The sequence below is a fragment of the Puma concolor genome, chromosome C1 (genome assembly GCF_028749965.1).
Source record: "Puma concolor isolate L17-30 chromosome C1, mPumCon1.1.hap2, whole genome shotgun sequence".
NCBI lineage: Eukaryota > Metazoa > Chordata > Mammalia > Carnivora > Felidae > Puma > Puma concolor.
The window spans coordinates 98650659-98670269 of record NC_141674.1 but is presented as its reverse complement, the minus strand read 5'-3'; the positions used below and the strand labels follow the sequence as shown (position 1 = coordinate 98670269).

Below are 19611 nucleotides of genomic sequence, written 5' to 3'. Positions count from 1 at the left end.
ATATAGTAGTAGACACTCAAATATTTGTTGAGGGAATTCATAAATACAGTACATGGTAAAGGTATACAAAGAAGAGGAGCATCTAAATCAGACTACAAAATTGGGGAATATTTCCCAAGAGTAGTAACATTTATTCTGAGTTTTGAAGAACAAATACGAGCTAAGGAGATGAAGGAAAGAGGATCAGTCAATAAAAAAAATACATTCAAAAGCTCAGAAGCATAATCTGTTTAGGGAGTAACAAGTAGTTCTCCATGAGCCTGTATATATGGGAAAGGGGCAAACACCATGCTATCCACCAAAAAAACATATGGAAAGCCATTTAATGAATTAGACAGTAACATGATTTGGTCTATATTTTAGGAAAGCATCAAGGACTCTGTTTTCTGGTAATAGCTAAGTAATTCAGACCAACCCTCCTACTGCAGACAGTTAAAAATCTGGAGGATCATGGGGCGCCTGGGTGGCACAGTCGGTTAAGCGTCCGACTTCAGCCAGGTCACAATCTCACGGTCCGTGAGTTCGAGCCCCGCGTCGGGCTCTGGGCTGATGGCTCGGAGCCTGGAGCCTGTTTCCGATTCTGTGTCTCCCTCTCTCTCTGCCCCTCCCCCGTTCATGCTCTGTCTCTCTCTGTCCCAAAAATAAAAAAAATAAAAAAAAATAAAAAAGTTGAAAAAAAAAAATCTGGAGGATCTTTTAATTCTTTTTTTTTTTTTTTAAATTTTTTTCAACGTTTTTTATTTATTTTTGGGACAGAGAGAGACAGAGCATGAACGGGGGAGGGGCAGAGAGAGGGAGACACAGAATCGGAAACAGGCTCCAGGCTCCGAGCCATCAGCCCAGAGCCCGACGCGGGGCTCGAACTCACGGACCGTGAGATTGTGACCTGGCTGAAGTCGGACGCTTAACCGACTGCGCCACCCAGGCGCCCCTCTTTTAATTCTTAAAGGAATCAAAGATCTAAAAACATAATGATGAAAACATAATCAGGCCAAGAATAGATTGAGGGTTATAATTCAAAAACACCAAACCAACTTCCAGTGCCAGTCAAGATGAAGTAATTCCACTATAGCTTTTCTCTCCCATTGCTTACAGCTAAGATCCCTGAATGAAATACATAAAGCAACTACTTTAGGACTCTGAAAAGTAAGCAAAGGCAGATATATTGGAGACAAAAAGTAAAATCTTAAAGAAATGACTCATGTGAAGGTGAGTTTCCTGTTTAGGTTTTTTCCTATCTTCCCTCCTAACAGTAGCCAAAGTGTAAGGCCCCAGCAGAACTGTAACAGGAAACATGAGCAGCAAAAGGAAATCCTGATTTTTTTCTTTTTTTTCCCCCTCACAGCCCTGTCCCCAAAATGGCCCTAGTAGTGGAATAGTAGCAGCCATGGCAGCAAGGACATACAAAACCCCAAAAGAAATTCCACATTTACAGCCAACGGGCAGGGAAAATGGGCCCAAGGATGAGCATGGGGGAGAAATCTTAAAGACAGCTCCAAAAGAGGATTACCTAAATTATGATATGAGTCCCATGGGAAAATTGAGAGAATATACATGTACAAGACAGACCCAAAACAAATACAGCAAGGACTTTGAAAACTAAACTCCAATATAAACCACTACCCACATCCCAGACCTAATCTTGAGTGGAGCATACAAGAAACAGAGCCAGAGCAGTATACCAAAGGCTTTGAAAACTGAACTGATACTGGAACCCAGCACACAAAAGGCAAGACAGAACTTGTGATCTGATCTGGAGTTGACAAACTGCTAAAAAATAAACAAACATACATACATTGTCCTGGGGATTTTAAAAGGACCCAGATTCTCACAACATATAATTTCAAAATGTCCAGGATATAATCAAAACTTTTCAACATTCAAAGAACCAGGAAAATGTGACACCATTCTAGGTCTCAAGCAAATAATCATGGATAATGAAGTACACAATGAGATAAACAAGAAGTAGAATGTAGAGGACAACACACCAGAATAGACCCCTTTAATAAACTTTATTAAAACCTTAATAAAATAATGTTTAATTTATTATGTTCATGGAGATAAAAAAAAAAGCTGAACTTAAAAATTTCAGCAAGGAACACTAGTGGTGAACATCGCATATTAAATCACAATGTTACACACCTGAAACTAATGTAGCATTGTGCATCAACTTTATGTTAAAGAAAAATTTCAGCAACAAACCTGAAAGTCTAAAAAGTGACACTACAGATATTTTTAAGACCAGCTAATATATACAAAACCAGAAAATGCAATAACAAAAATTGAAACTTTGACTAATGAATTAAAAAACAAACTAGAACTAGCTAAAAAGAGAATTAGTGTACTAGAAGAGAGATTAGAAGAAATGTTCCCGAATGGCACACAAGAAAAAAGATGAAAAACATATACAAGGCAGAAATATGAAAGGTAACAGCACAGTGGCCTCACTGACTTGAAAAGATTAAACAGGCTTTCATCTAAGGGACTTTGCACTTACTATTTCCCAAAATAACTACATGGCTCACCCCCCGCCCACACACACACACACACTTACTAGGGTCCCTAAAATACTTCCCCAATCACCCTATCCCAAAATACTCTCTCCTTAAGTAGTTACCATCACCCAACATATATTTGTTTATGGTCTGTGTCCCTCCACTAGGATGTATCCTCCTTAAAAGCAGAAACTGTTCATTGCTGTTTTCCTCAGCATTCAGAATATTTCATGACCCAAAGTAGACACTTTAAAAGCTGGCGAATGAATAAATGAGACAGAAAAATCCAATAGCAAAAGGAAAGACTTCAGGAAGAATCTAGATGGAGTTTACATTAATAAGTGTAAAGACTTTGTATAGGAAAAACCGATCTACACATCATATCAAGATACACTCATCGGTTCATTTAAGAAATCACCTAAAAATCTTTTTAAAGATTCTTCAAACCTCTCCCACCATCTATCTCTGACTTAGAGAACATAAAACTAAACAGAGGAAAAAAAAAACCTAGCAGCCTTGTCTCTATGGCCCAGGTTACTTTCTACAAAGCAGTCAACACACAATCCCTCTACACCCATCAGTGTATACTTTTCACCATTTTTTATACATAGATGGGAAAGCTAATATTGAAAGCTGAATAAACGGGATGCAGTGGAGGAGCTGATAGTGGTACACTACATTCTGGAAAATATATATAGTTCTAAAAGCAAAGTACTATGTGCAGGGAAAAAGAATTAAAAACACTAGCAATGGTGCATACTAGAAAGAAAGACAGAAAGAAAGAAAGAAAGAAAGAAAGAAAGAAAGAGGACAAGGAAGAGGAGAGGGGGAAGGAAAAGAGGAGGAGGAGGAAAAGAAGAAAAAGAAAAAAGAAGAGGGAGGAGGAGGGGTGGAGCACTTTGCACTGTTACAAGCAATTTATATTTATTAACAAATTTAATTATCAAAACAACACTAAGAGGCACTTTATTAACCAATAAACAGTGGATCAGAGATTATATAACTTATCCAAGGTCAAGTAGACAGCAACCTAACTCTTAAGCCCAGGCTCTTAAGCAATAAGCTGTGTGACACTAAAATTTTAGCTATCCTGAAAAAGCAGCTAGACAGTATATCCTAATAGATTCTTGGCAGAAACAAAGTAGAGCTAGTGTGAAAATAATGACAAAGATGAAAGTATTATTTTTGAAAATAAAATTTGTTTTTCATCAAAATGAAAAAAAATTCCTACAAGTAAAATCAAAATATGCATACAATGAAAAGGTGTACTTTCATATATATACCACAACCTTATTTGAATATTTTAAAAGCATGTTTCTTTAGGAGAAACTTGAGAATTCTATTTAGATAGGAAATAAATATTGCACTACTCTTAAGTACTATGCCTTCAGCATAGCCCTCCACCAGTAGTTTCTATTATCAACATGGTTATGCATCAAAATTCAATATGCTGGTTGTTCCAGACAGAAAGGTTAGTCTCAAGATCACATTTTAACTGAAATAAGAACTACAAATGTCAGATATATAGCTTTTGAAATAAATTATCTTTCAAAAAAACTTTGAGCTTTGAAAGCTCAAAGAACTGAGAATCAAATTACTACTTATGCAAAGAAATGGTATGAGGCACATGTAACTTGTTCAAATCAAAGTTGGCTCCAAAAAGTGAAAAAACAATTTCTTCCCTTCTCCATTAAAATAATAATAAGTTGACGGGGTGCCTGGGTGGCTCAGTTGGTTGAGCATCTGACTTCAGCTCAGGTCATGATCTCACGGTTTGTGAGTTTGGGCCCCACATCGGGCTTGGGCTAGGTGCTGACAGCTCAGAGCCTGGAGCCTGCTTCTGACTCTGTGTCTTCCTCTCTCTCTGCTCCTCCCCCACTCTGTCTCTCTCTCAAAAATAAACATTAAAAAAATTTTTTTAAATAATAACAAATTGAGAAAATCACATAAAACAAGAAAAATATTTACATTTCTTTGTCTTTTCTGCAGATCTGGCACAGGTTTCTTTGAGTAAATTGCATAAATGCCTTGTAGCATTATTCCTGAAAGAAAGCAAAGAGTCTGTGTAAGTGCAATCTGATCTCAAAGCAAAATCATATATAAAAGTTATGAAACATTATTTTTATAATTTTTGAAGAAAGTCTTATAATACTTTAATATATATATCACATCCCTCATAAATGACTATATGAAAAAAAAATGGGTTGACTGCACTATTAGCAAAGATGATTTAGTAACTGCTTCCCTTTAAAGTAAAAAGGATAGTTCCTTAACAAGTTTCTACCCAAATAGCTATCAATAACCCTTCAGTAAACAGTTCTAGATTTGCAGAAGAAAAAATATGAGAAAAGAGGGTAGGGCTTTTCATTTACTAATTACCCCACATATACTCTAGCTGTCTTACCCTCAAAACAGTAAACAGGTAATTTTCTGACTAGCCTTTCATTACATGAATAAGACAACCTCTGATCATCTCAATAGATGCAGAAAAAGCATTTAATAAAATTCAATATCCATTTGTGATAAAAACTCTCAACAAAGTTGGGTATAAAGAGAATGTACCTCAACATAATAACGGCCATATATGACAAGTACACAGCTTGCATCATATTCAACAGTAAAAAGCCAAAAGCTTTTCCTCTAAGATCAGAACGAGACAAGAATACCCCCTCTTACCATTTTTATTCAGCATAGTATTAGAAGAACTAGTCAGAGCAATGAGGCAAGAAAATAAAGGTATCAAAAAAAAAAAAAAAAAAAAGGCATCCAAATTGGAAAGGAAAAAGAAACTCTTAACATGATATATAGAGAAAACTCTAAAGACCCCACCAGAAACACCAGAAAACTGTTAGAACTAAAAAACCAGTTCAGTGAAGTGTGTAGGATATTAAAAAATCAATATACACAAAAATCAGCTGCATTTGTGTACACTGATAATGAACTATCTGAAGGAGAAATTAAGAAAACAACCCCATTTACAGTTGCATCAAAAAGAATAAAATACCTAGGATTAAATTTAACCAAGGAAATTAAAGACCTGTGTACTGAAAACTATAATACATTAAGAAATTGAAGACACAAATAAATGGAAAGATATTCCATGCTCATAGATTAGAAGAATATTGTTAAAATGTCCACATTACCTAAATGGGTCCTAATACCAATTCCAATGTGGAGGGGCAGCGGTTCAATTCTTGGGACCAACAAGCAATTCTTAGGATACCAGTTAAGTGTACCACAATTCAATTCAATCTGACACTACCTACCTGGAGATAGCCTCAGATTCTAAGGGTTCGGTCCTACAAAAATTGCTGTTCCCCCAGCCCCACTTGAGATTCTACAAGTTAAGGGTTCGGTCCTACAAAACTGCTGTTCCCCCAGCCCTACTTGACCAGTTGCAAGCCCAAGTTGTTACCTACACTTCTGTCCAACTGGCTATAACTAAAAAATTCCCATGACTCACTCCTTAGTTTTCAGACACCAGTAACAAGCTCAGATTGTTACCTATACCTCTGACAAACTGCCTATAAATCTGAGGTTCCTTAGGTTCAATTAATTTGCTAGAGCAGCTCACTGAACACTGAGAAACAATTCACTTGCCATGTTACTAGTTTATTATAAAAGAATATAAGTCAGAAATAGATAAAAGAGATGCATAGGGACAGGCATGGGGAAAGGGTGGGGAGCTTCCATGCTCTCTCTCTGAGCTCATCACTCTCTTCAAATCTCTTTACCAAGCTCAAAGTTTTCCTGAACCCTGTCCTCTTGGGTTTTCATGAAGGCTAAGTTACATAATCATGATTGATTAAATCATTGGTCAATGATGACAGATTCGACTTCCAGACCCTCTTCCCCTTACCAAGGTGGGGGGGGGGGGAGTAGGGGTGGAGAGGGACTGTAAGTTCCAACCCTCTAATCACATGGTGGGTTCTCCTGGCAGCCAACCTCATCCTTAAGTAGGTTCCAAAAGTCATCTCATTAACATAAGAGATACTTTTGTCACTCTTAGCACTTAGGAAATTCCAAGGGTTTTGGAAGCTATGAGCCAGGAATGGTGGATGAAAACCAAATATATATACATATATATATATATATATATACATATATATATATGTATATATATATACACATATATATGTGTGTGTGTGTATATTTATATGAGAAATACAGATTTGCTCATCTGAATGACAAAATATATTTTTCTTATAAATATCACACTACCCAAAACAATTCACAGAATGCAATCCCAACCAAATTTTCAATGGCATTTTTCAGATACAGAACAAACCTAAAATTTGTATGATATCACCAAAGAGCCAAAGCAAACTTGAGAAAGAAGAGCTAGAGGAATCACACTTCCTGATTTCAAACTGTATGACAAAACTAGAGTAATCAAAACAGTCTGGGAGGAGGGGGGAACTGGTTAAATAGGTGACGGGGATTAAGGAGTACACTTGTTGGGATGAGCACCAAGTACTGCATGGAAGTGTTGAATCACTGTATTGTACACCTGAAACTAATATTACATTGTATGTTAACTAACTGGAATTTAAAAAGTTTTTCAAAAGTATGGTATTAGCATAAAAACAGACACATAAATCAACAAAACAAACAAACCCATGCATATATGGTCAGTGAGTTCATTACCAAGGAGCCAAGAATATACAACGGGGAAAGGAGAGTCCCTTCAATAAATGGTGTTGAGAAGGGGCACCTTGGTGGCTGGCTCCATCAGTTAAGCATCCAACTTGGGCTCAGGTCATGATCTCACAGTTCGTGAGTTTGAGCCCTGTGTTGGGCTCCGTGCTGCAGCTCAGAGCCTGGAGCCTGCTTCTGATTCTGCGTTTTTCTCTCTCTCTCTGCTTCTCCCCTGCTCGTGCTCTCTCCCTGTCTCCCAAAAATAAATAAACATTAAAAATTGTTTGAAATAAATAAATGCCACTGGGAAAATGGAACCACTATCTTATAGCATACACAAAATCAGCTCAAAATGGACTAAAGACTTGAACATAAGACCTGAAACCATAAAACTCCTAGAAGAAAACATAGGTGGTAAGTTCCTTGACATCAATCTTAGAAATGATTTTTTTGGATTTGACACAAGCAAAGGCAACAAAAGCAAAAATAAACAAGTGGGACCACATCAAATTTAAAAGCTTCTGGGGGTGTCTGGGTGGCTCAGTTGGTTAAGTACCGACTTTAGCTCAGGTCATGATCTCAAGGTTTGTAGGTTTGAGCCCAACACCCAGCTCTGTGCTGACAGCTCAGAGCCTGGAGACTGCTTCGGATTCTGTGTCTCCCTCTCTCTCTGCCCCTCCCCTGCTCGCATTCCATGTCTCTCAAAAATAAATAAACATTAAAAATAATTATTTAAAAAAAGCCATGACAACTGAAATCAATACATGATCAGTATTTAAAAAATAATAATAAAAAAACAAAAATAAATAAGTGCTTCTGCACAGCCAAGGAAACTACCAACAAAATGAAAAGACAACCTACTAAATGGGAGAATATATTTGCTGTCATTTTGCTATACATATATCCAATAATTATGTTTCATACCTAAAATTAATGTCATAGATAAATTATACCAATAAACTTTTTTAGAAAGTTCAATACAATGTAGTTGTATATATTCCAAATCTCATTACATGTTAATGAAAATTTTTAAAAAAGAAAGAAAAGGGAAAAAAGACCTCTAGATAACATGAAGTAATCATATATTCAACAGTTAGATATAATTTTCCACCTTATAAATTTTCCATAGAAATGAACTGTTACAAATTAATCATTAATAATTATTTTTGGGGTGTTTTTATATTTATTTATTTTTGAGAGAGCGCAAGCAGGGGAGAGGCAGAGAGAAGGGAACAGAGGATCCAAAGTGGGCTCTGTGCTGACAGCAGCACAAACCACAAACCATGACATCATGACCTGAGCTGAAGTCGGACTCTGAACCGACGAGCCACCCAGGTGCCTCTCATTAATAATGATTTTTAGCGGCACCTGGGTGGCTCAGTCACTAAGTGTGGATCTCAATTTCAGCTCAGGTCATGATCTCACTGTCCATGAGTTCAAGTCCTGCACTGGGCTCTGTGTTCAGAGCACAGAGCCTGCTTGGGATTCTGTCTCCCTCTCTTTCTGCCCCTCTCTCACTTGCATGGGCATGCTCTCTCTCTGAAAAATAAATAAAAATAAACTTTTGAGTTTTTAAATCTACATATTAGTTTAGTAAAAAGCAAAAGATTATTACATAGACCATATCCTTTGACATTTTCAATAATCTAATAAATGAAAAAGCTAAGAAATCACTGAAATCAAGTGTGGTTTTTTTCTCTGCTTTTTCAAAATGTTTTACTTATTTTAATTCAGGAGTAGTCAACACACTGTGTTATATTAGTTTCAGGTTTATAATACAGTGATTCAACAATTCCGGAAATTACTCAGTGCTCATGATAAATGTACTCTTAATACACTTTACCTATTTCACCCACCTCCCACCCACCTCACCTCTGGTAACCATCTGTTTGTTCTCTGTTTTTGGTTTGCTTTTTTTTCCTTTGTTCATTTGTTTCTTAAATTCCACAGGAGTGAAGGCTGGAGGTATCACAATTCCAGATTTCAACTGCTACTACAAATATAGTGATCAAAACTGTGGTACTGGCACAAAAAGAGACACACAGGTTAAGGGAACAGAATATAAAACCCAGAAACAAACCCACAATTATGTGGTCAACTAATCTTCAACAAAGGAGGCAAGAATATGTAATGGGAAAAAAGTCTCTTCAACAAATGGTAATGGAAAAAGTGGACAGCTACATGCAAAAGAATGAAACTGGACCACTTTCTTATACTATCCACAAAAACAAATTCAAAATGGATTTTTGAAAGGCTTAAATGTGAGACCTAAAATCATAAAACTCTTTCCAATTTGGATGCCTTTTATTTATTTTTGTTGATTGCCCTAGAAGAGAGCACAGGCATATCAGCCATAAAACATCTTTCTAGATATGTCTTCTGAGACAAGGGAAACAAAAGCAAAAATAAACTATTGGGACATCAAAATAAAAAGCTTTTGCACAGCAAAGGAAACAATCAACAAAACTAAAAAACAACCTACTGAAGGGGAGAAGATATTTGCAAATGACATATCTGACAGAGGGTTAGTATCCAAAATATACAAAGAACTTATAAAATTCAACACACACAAAAAACCTGGTAACCAAATTTAAAAATGGGCAGAAGACATAAACAGTTCTCCAAAGACGACATACAGATGGCCAACAGACACTTGAAAGATGCTCAATGTCACTAATCAACAGGGAAATGCAAATCAAAATCATGCCACCTGTCAGAATGGCTAAAATCAAAAACACAAGAAACAACAAGTGCTGGAGAAAATGTGGAGAAAAAAGAACCTTATGCACTGTGGGAATGCAAACTGTTGCAGCCACTGTGGAAAACAGTATGGAGGTTGCTCAAAAAATTAAAAACAGAATTACCATATGATCCAGTAATAGCACTACTGGGTATTTACCCAAAGAACACAAAAACACTAATTTGAAGGGATATACACAGTCCTATATTTATTGCAACTTTAAAATAGCCAAAATATGGAAGCAGCCCAAGTGGCCACTGATAGATGAACGGATAAAGAAGATGTGGTGTATGCACATACATACACACACACACACACACACACACACACACACACACACACACACACAAATGGAACATTCTATCACTCAGTCATAAGAGAATGAAATTTTGCCATTTTCAACAACATGGATGGATCTAGAGAGTATAACGCTAAGAAAAATAAGCCAGTCAGAGAAAAGGTGGGTTTGCTTTATTTTTAAAGCCTATGACTGTTCTCTAGTACAGAGTAGTAGCTCCCAAAGTATGATCCTTGGACCAGTAGCATCCACATCACTTGTTAGAAAGGCAAATTCTGAAGCCCTACCCCACTGAATCAGAAATTCGGGGGGGGGGGGGGGGGGGCAGGGAGGACAACAGTATATTCTTTAACAAGCTCTGCAGATAATTTTTTTAAAAAAATTTTTTTTCAACGTTTTTTATTTATTTTTGGGACAGAGAGAGACAGAGCATAAACGGGGGAGGGGCAGAGAGAGAGGGAGACACAGAATCGGAAACAGGCTCCAGGCTCCGAGCCATCAGCCCAGAGCCTGATGCGGGGCTTGAACTCACGGACCGCGAGATCGTGACCTGGCTGAAGTCGGACGCTCAACCGAATGCGCCACTCAGGCGCCCCAAGCTCTGCAGATAATTTAGATGCTTGCTAAAATTTGAGAACCACTGGTCTAGAGAGGGTCTTTTTTGTTAGAGGTTTTATAAAAATCAGAACAAGTGACCATAAACCTAATTTTTCAATTACAGTTTGAAAAAACAACTTCAGCCTCTTCCTGCTAATCTATGGTGAGAGGTAAAGGACAAAAGTGTCTTTAGCAATACGCTCCCCAAACCACAAAGACCCTTTGAGCAGCACAGCTTGGTATAAAACTAGCCATACATCCATATACAAGCAATCATCCAATCAAATATTTCAAGTCTACTCTGTATTCACAATGGCTCAATTTTAGAATTCTGAAAACCCTTCACTGGCTTCAAAACGACCATCTGCAGCAATTTTCAATCTTTTTTTTTCTAGAACCAAAATTCTCTTACAAAATGAAATCTTAACTGGATACACAAGATTTTAAATTATACTTAAAAAATAAAACTATTCTTGTTGAAGGGAGCCATAGCTATAGCCAATCAGCCTTTCTTCAGCCCACTCTTCTTCAGCCCTACCCTCCCACCCCACTTCAAGATAAAATCAAAACTCTAGCTTGTCACAAAATGCCAGAGTCGCAACCTCTAATTCTCCTCCTGGTTAATTCCTATTCGTCCTTTGGACATCCTCATCTATAGAAAGCCTTCTCTTCTCTGATAACTATCACTATCACATGCGTGCCACAGGGCTAGATAAGGGTTTAATTCATCAAATTATCTAAACAAATCCCAGATAGGAGTCTGACAAATGCTGCTTTTTAAAGTAATTTCTGAATTATGTAATTGTGGATGCTTCAGGTTTGACTGCTGAAATTTGAAAATTGAGACACTAATATATGGAAATAAAATCACATATAAGGTCCTGCACTCCACTCAAAAAAAAAAAAAAAAATCCCTCCCAAATTATCTAAACTATCTCAAAAGTCTTTTCCTGCTCAAAACTGTGAATAAATTAAAGTGTCCATTCCCTCTCAAACTTCTACTACAGGCCAGGCATATGGTTTTGAAATACCCAAAGTCTCTTTCAAACCTATATCCCTTTTAGAAAGTCATGACCAGTGAATAGGCTGGTCCTGAGCAACTTTATATTAAGTCTGTCATCCAACAATCAAGTCACTCGACCTTAAGTGCAACTTTGTTTCTCACCAACATTTTGACAAAGCTCTTACCTAAACGTCAAGGTTCTTTCAGATGACAAATGACAATTCAGCATTTGAGGGCAAAACTGACACACAACTCAAACAAGTGCTTATAACAGAAGGAGATCCCATCCAAAATAAACTACCTCTCACCTCAAAAAAATGGTGTAACTCCTATGTCACGCTACACTACGTTACAATATACTATGTAATTAAACAGTCACAGTGTTAACAAAAATACACATGTTCATTAATGGAGGTAACAGCAAACTTAAGAAAGCTCACAAGTTATCAAATACTGGTATTAGGGTGACAGTAAGATACTGTAGGAACTCAGTCACATACCCTATGAAAGTGACCGTAAGTACAAAATATACAATAGGCACACAATGTCAGAAACTTCCTCTTCACTCTCTCTTCTCCCTAATAACCAAACCTCAAGTAGGCAGAGAAAAAATTAAAGTATAATATTTCAATTTGATCTGGGAAGTCATAAGTTACCTTTTTTAAAGTTTGTTTATTTATTTAAGTAATCTCTAACCCCAATATTGGGCTCGAACTCATGACCCTGAGATCAAGAGTCACATGCTCTTCCAACTGAGCCAGCCAGGCACCTCCACAGGTTGTCTTTCACTTGGGCTAAAACAATTTGTCATTAAGAGCCCTTTTCACTTATCAGCAACTTCACTGACAAGGTGATAGGTCTTCTAAAACCATATTTAGCAAGCAAGTAGGAATAAGAAAGTTTTGCACTCTTTGTGGACCCATACGTTACATTCTAACTATTCAATATCTATTTAGCAGATGAATTAAACAATTATATGTTTCTATTAAAAAAAATAATAAATAAATAAATAAATAAATTGTATATGATATAATCTGAATGAGGATGAGGTAAGAGTGTATAAAATAAGGCTTAGCTACTGCCTAGAACAAAGAAAAGGAAAAGTTAAAGATGACTCTAAAATTTAAAGCTAATGTTCATGAAACAATCATTAGGCCACTGACAAAAACAGGAACTTGAGAGTGAGAATTAGCTTGGAACTAAATTGAGCACTATTTATACTATTTACTATACTATTATACTATTTACACTATAAATACTGTACCTAAAATACTACAACAGAAAGGTAGACAATATACATAGGCAGTTGTAAATACAGAATTATCAGATACCTTTTTGACACCCAATTAATGGTTTTTCCTACCTGACATTTTAGAAAGTGAAAAATTATTAGTCAGTGACCACTGTTTGCCAAACATTAAGAATGTAGAGTAACTACGTCTTCCTTCTCCCACAGTACCCAGGTAAAATTCTGTATATAATACATAATAGAAAGCGTTCAATACATTTCTGGAAATTATTTTAATAAATCTGGAATAAAATTTAGAGAGAACAAATTCATTAAACGATTACTTACTCTTTTATTAAATCTTTATTTTCTTGAATTCCTTCTTCTAATTTCAAACTTACTTTTTCATTTTCAAACTAATTTACAAAACAGAAGAACAGTACATCACATTTTGCTTAGGAAAATAAACATGAGTATAATTATTAAGCAGCATTTCTTTGCTAACAACTAAGAAGTGTAAAAAACTTTTTTGCACACAAAAAAGTTTTTTTGTCACAACTTATGGATTTTCCCCTAAGAACACAGTCTCACTTTCACAGATCTAAAATCAAGTTTGCTGAATCATCTCCAGAAAGTATCCAACAATATTTTAATGCAATATTATCTTCCCTAAACATTTTTAAATGATGTCTTATCTTTGTCCTAACCCAATGGTGCATTTTCTCAACCTTTTTCTTTCACTAGGCCACAAAACTGAAGCTCAATAGTTTCAAATACAGTTTTAACCACCAATATCATATTCCAATTAATAAAAGACATTTATTTCAAACAGAACATCAGTAATAGGAATTAAAAAATTAAAAGTCTATAATTAGAATCATTAAATCAATCTTTATCTAAAGTAATTTATTATTTCCCTAATCATTTGCATTAAGCTCTGTACAACTTGTCTTCTGTGTTCATCCTAAAGTTGAAATGCAGTATCGCTGAAACTTAAAAAAAGTACTGTCCTTAAAATCCACACCACAGAAATACTCTATTTTAAACACTATTATGACAAAATCTACTACACTACATTTTCAATTCCAAATCTCATTATACCTGTAGTTCTTGAATGGCTTTCCGCTGTGCTTCAATTATCTTTCTATTTTCTTGCAACTTATTTTCTTTCTGCTTCAATTCAAATTCTATATTCACTTTCCACTTCTTGATCTTTTCAGCCTCCTTATACAGTTTTGAATACAGTCTGCTCATTGGCTCTGAATTCTATTAAAACAAATAGATTTTCAAAGATTGGTTACACTAAAATTATGAACAATTAACAAACTACAGCTGCCTACTGAAAATATCCAAGACTAATAGTACCTTACTAGTTGACAATAAATCTCTCCTCAAATTATGCCCTAATATCGTACTGAAAGCTACATTAATTCTTTAAAATACTAAGGCAGTATTAGCTACTTTATTAAAGTTACTGGTCACTTGATTAAGTTATACCCACTGAGTATAATCATATACCTTCAAAATGTACCTAAGTCAGAAGTTGGAAATATTTTAATCAGTGAGAGAGTATCGCTGATTAAAAGCTAGAGTAAATCCCTCTACATGATATCTATAAATTTTTACCATGGTCTTAAAACATTTTGGTTATACAGTTTGAAGATTACTTAAAGGACAAGAATTTTAAAATATAATGACAAAAAATATAGTTAACAAAAGATCTAGCTTTCATTTATTCGCAGTTTCTTTTTTTTTTTATTCTCAGGTTCTATTTAGATTTTATTTGGATTTCCTTCATTATCCATTTCAACATTATAAGGTAATGCCAGAGTTTGTATTTTTTAAATCATATTGATTTCTGTTTTCTGATTAGCTCTGCTATCAAAATATATGAATATTAAATTCTGTGATGCTATAATCACAGCAACAAACATATAGCATTTTATCAGGCCATAGTTTCTCTCTGTTGGTTTTTTGTTTTGTTTGTTTTTTTTTAAGTAGACCCACACCCAATGTGGGGCTTGAACTAAGGACCCTGAGGTTAAGAGTCACATGCTCTGGGGCCTCCTGGGTGGCTCAGTCAGTTAAGCACCAGACTCAGATAATGATCTCACATTTCACAGGATCAAGACCCTTATCAGGCTCTGTGCTGTCAGCTTAGGATTCTCTCCCTCTCTCTCTGTCCCTCCTCTGCTTGTGCTCTCTCTCAAAATAAATAAGCCTTAAAAAAAAAATTCCTTAGACAGCAAACCAGCCAAACAATCATACCTATTAGTTTTATTTGTAAAATAGTGACTTGATTCTCAGCCTTTTCATAAGCTAAGCCTATGAAATTGTAGCCACAGCCCCTCTTCTATTCTTGCTATAGTTTATAATTCAATTTCTCTTAAAGGATGGTTGCTTGTATAACCCAGGAAAATACAGAAGCCTAGTGTTTCAATAATTTTAAAAGAAAAACAAAGAGGGGAAAAAGATTTTGAAGGATATAACTTAAAACATTAGCCAAATTTTAATCCTTTAGAAGCTTCAAAAGAAAAATATAAACAAATAAGAATAAATGATACTCCAATTACAATAAATTGAATATGGATAGGAAAACTTCTGACCTCAAAATCAGAGTCTTTTAGTCCTTCCTGGTAGTGACAACTGTCAGAGTTATCAACCTAAAAAAACGAATAAATGTTTCCTGTAAGAAAATATGTCTGATGAGAGTTTCCAAATAGTAGCAATTAAATACTAAAGGCTAGTAATCCAACAAATAAAGAATTTTTTTTCCTTTTTTCAAACAAGCAACTCAAGACCTAAACATGTTATATGTTATAGTATTGTACGTTATACTTAACTGACCTGTTCAAGCATGGGCAAAACCTTAACTTTTTGTAAAGCAGGATCTGCAAGATAGAAGACAACTGATATTAAGTATGCCAACACCTTATTTTTTAGGTCAAGTATTATATCTAGCTTTAATGTCAAGGCTATCAATATAATACTTACATTTTCAATATCTAACAATGTATATATAAAAAATGCTTACACATATAGTCATGTATTGCTGTTCCAGTTTCTTACCTGAATCAACGTTTTCCCCATTTTTGGAGAGATTAGTCATTGCAAATGGAAAGCCAAAATCATCTTCAATACATTTGTTGAAACTCTAGAAACACAAAGAAGTTCTTAAACATACTGTTCCATATCACTCTGGTAACTAGGAGTGAATATGTAGTTATATATGGAACATACATCTGCTTGAAAAAGTGACTTTAATTGTAAATCCTTTCATGTATATACAGTATTTAAAATATCAAGTGGTTTTGCTATATAAGAAAGCAAAAAATTTTTTGACTTAGAAGATAAAGCTAAACTATAAATTTCACAATACACACTTTGGAAGTATTCAGTAAAATCTTATTTTATTTTTAAAAGTTTATTTATTTTTATTTATTTTTGACAGAGAGAGAAAAAAAAGAATGAGTGGGGGGAGGGGCGGGGGGGGGGGAGGAGAAAATCCCAAGCAGGCTCCACATTGTCAGTGCTGGGCTCTAACCCATGAACCATGAGACCATGACTTAAGCCGAAGTTGGGCACTTAACCACCCAGGCACCCCAAAAGTAACAGTAATTTTAATTACTAGCTTAATATATTAGTCTTCTTCAATTTCATTATCTTTTCCTTGAGAGAATTGAGAGTTGTCTTCACTGAATAGCATTTTAATGTTATCCTCTTAGCTATACATAGAAATTTTTCTACAGCATATAAAATTAAAATATTTTAACATTTTATATATTTAGTATATAAATATTATATATTATTGGGTTATAATTATTATTATATTATATTATTATATGTTATATATATTATATATAGATTATATATTATTATAAACATTGGAGATATTTATATCTCCAATATAAAGTTCCACAGAGAAATTTTTAAAATAATTTAGTAGTAAGAGCTGTTTTGCCTGAGAAACTTGGTATGATTCCCCCTTTCTGGTAAGAACTCTACTACAGAAATGAATTTCTCTTTTTATCCTGTCAAGCAGGAAGCTCAAAGCCAAATTTTAAGCTTAGTCAGACACTAATTTTTACCAGTATATTGACATATTTGTCCAAATTTTCTTATTTTTTTGATCCTAATAGTCTCTGAATATACTTTTATATCTTGATACTTCAATGTACATGTCTTATAAGTTGCCTCCAAGAGAGGATTCAAATTAGGACCCATTATGTACCCAGAGTTCTATGGCAACAGTGATTATTTTTTTTAATGAACAATGCTCACAAACATTAAGTATGCTCATTATTCATTCAAAGCAATACTATTCAAAATTCTTGGGTAATAAAAATCCTGGAAGACAACACAGGCAGGAGTTTCTCTGACACTGGCCATATCCACATTTTTCTAGGCAAGTCTCCTGAGACAAGGGAAACAAAGGCAAAAATAAGCTATGAGGACTACAACAAAATAAAAAGCTTCTTTGTGCACAGTGAGGAAACAATCAACAAAACTAAAAAATAGCCTACTGAATGGGAGAAGATATTTGCAAATGACATATCCAATAAAGGGTTAGTATCCAAAATATATATACAATACCAAAAAAAAACAAATAATCCAATTTAAAAAATGGGAAGAAGACATGAAACAAACAGGTCTCCAAAGAAGAGATCCAGATGGCTAAAAGACACATGAAAAGATGCTCAACATCACTCATCATCACGGAAATGTTAGTCAAAATCACAGTATCACATCACCTGTCAGAATGGCAAAAACCATAAACACATGAAACAAGTGTTGGTGAGGACGTGGAGAAAAAGGAACACTTGTGCACTGCTGGTGGGAATGCAAATTGGTACATCCTCTGTGGAAAACAGTATGGAGGTTCCTCAGAAAATAAAAATAGAACTACCCTATGACCCAGTAATTCCACTACTGGGTATTTACCCAAAGAATATGAAAACACTAATCTGAAAAGATGTATGCACCCCTATGTGTCCTGCAGCATTATTTACAATAGCCGAGCTATGGAAGCAGCCCAAGTGTCTACTGATAGATGAGTGGATAAAGAAGATGTGTTATAGGTGCCTGGGTGGCTCACTCGGTTGGGCGTCCGACTTTGGCTCAGGTCACGATCTCACAGCTTGTGGGTTCAAATCTCACGTCGGGGTCTGCGCTGACAGCTCAGAGCCTGGGGCCTGCTTCAGGTTCTGTGTCTCCCTCTCTCTCTGCCCCTCCCTGGCTTCCGCTGTCTCTCTCGAAAATAAACATCAAAAAAAAAAATTAAGGATGTGCTATAGATATACAATGGAATAGTACTGATGTATAAAAAAAGAATGAAAGCTTGCCATTTGCAACGACAAGCACAGAGTTGGGAGAGTATAGTGGTAAGCGAAATAAGTCGGTCAGAAAAAGACAAATACCCTATGATTTCATTCCTATGTGGAATTTAAGACACAAAACAAAGGAGGCTACAGGGAAAAAAGAGACAAACCAAGAAGGCGACTCACAACTATAGAGAACAAACTGGTGGTTGCCTGAGGGAAGGTGGTGGAGAGAGGGGTGAAATAGGTGAAGGGGATTAAGAGTACCCTTATCTTCATGAGCACTGAATAATGTACAGAATTGCTGAATCACTGTATTGTACACCTGAAACTAATGTAACACTGTATATCAAGTAAATGGGATTTAAATTTTTAAATAAATTTGTTTACAAATTCTTGGGCTAAAATAAAATCAAAAATAGGGCGCCTGGGTGGCTCTGCCCATTGAGCGACTTCGGCTCAGGTCATGACCTCAGGGTTCCTGGGTTCAGGTCCCGCATGGGGCTCCGCGCTGACCGCTGGGAGCCTAGAACCTGGAGCCTGCTTCGGATTCGGAGTCTCCCTTTCTCTCTGCCCCTCCCCCATTAGTGCTCTCTGTATCTTAAAAATAAAAAATAAACATTAAAAAAGATAAAAAATAAATTAAAAATAAAAATTCTTGGGCAAATCAGGCCACACTTACTGAAAAACAAATTATACAATGTACAAATAAAATTATACAATATTACCAGTTAGAAAGTACACCGTGCCTCTTTACCTGAAGAATATTCAAATCAAGATTCATACGCAAATTTACCTTGAAGAAATTAGAATCTCCTCCCAAATTCTGAGGTTTCACTGCAGATACTTGACTGCTACTTAATCTTGGTGGTACGAACAATTTAAAAGGCTTTTGCTTTTCCATTTTCTCTCTTCCAGTTGTAATTATCTGTTGCCCCAGCGGGCGGGGTGGAGGGAGGGAAAGCGTTTTACATGGTTTCATTAATACCCTCTTTATTTTAAAAGGCGACGTTTGTACAATAAATGCTGTGTCAAGGAGCAGGTGTACCCTTTGCTACAATGTGAGTCTGCAGCGTCACATCACTGGGCAAAGTAAAAACACCCCGCAGTTGTTCCCTTCCACCCCCCACCGCCAATGGCCACGCTGGCAGCGTAGATAAGCCAGAAACTCCCACCCCTGAAAAGAAAGCTCTGCCCCCCACCGGCCCTGGTAAATTGCATCACCCAGCCGCGAGAACTACCTTAGGTTCTTAGGGGGCTACAGCTACCAACGAGGCGCCGGGGGGTGGGGGGT

At 36.0% G+C, this 19611-nt stretch overlaps 1 protein-coding gene across 1 annotated transcript in view; it reads right to left on the bottom strand.

The window, feature by feature from the left end:
• SYCP1 (synaptonemal complex protein 1) overlaps nt 1-19445 on the bottom strand; it is a 116938-nt gene extending 97493 nt beyond the window's left edge. The window contains exons 1-7 of the mRNA XM_086717907.1: nt 19114-19445; nt 16069-16153; nt 15847-15890; nt 15606-15662; nt 14101-14265; nt 13348-13415; nt 4464-4537 (exon numbers count right to left, since the gene is read on the bottom strand). Coding sequence (XP_086574033.1) covers nt 4464-4537; nt 13348-13415; nt 14101-14265; nt 15606-15662; nt 15847-15890; nt 16069-16153; nt 19114-19299 — 679 coding nt within the window. The 5' untranslated portion in view covers nt 19300-19445. The remainder of the gene's footprint in view (nt 1-4463; nt 4538-13347; nt 13416-14100; nt 14266-15605; nt 15663-15846; nt 15891-16068; nt 16154-19113) is intronic.
• Between the last annotated feature and the right edge of the window lie 166 nt (nt 19446-19611).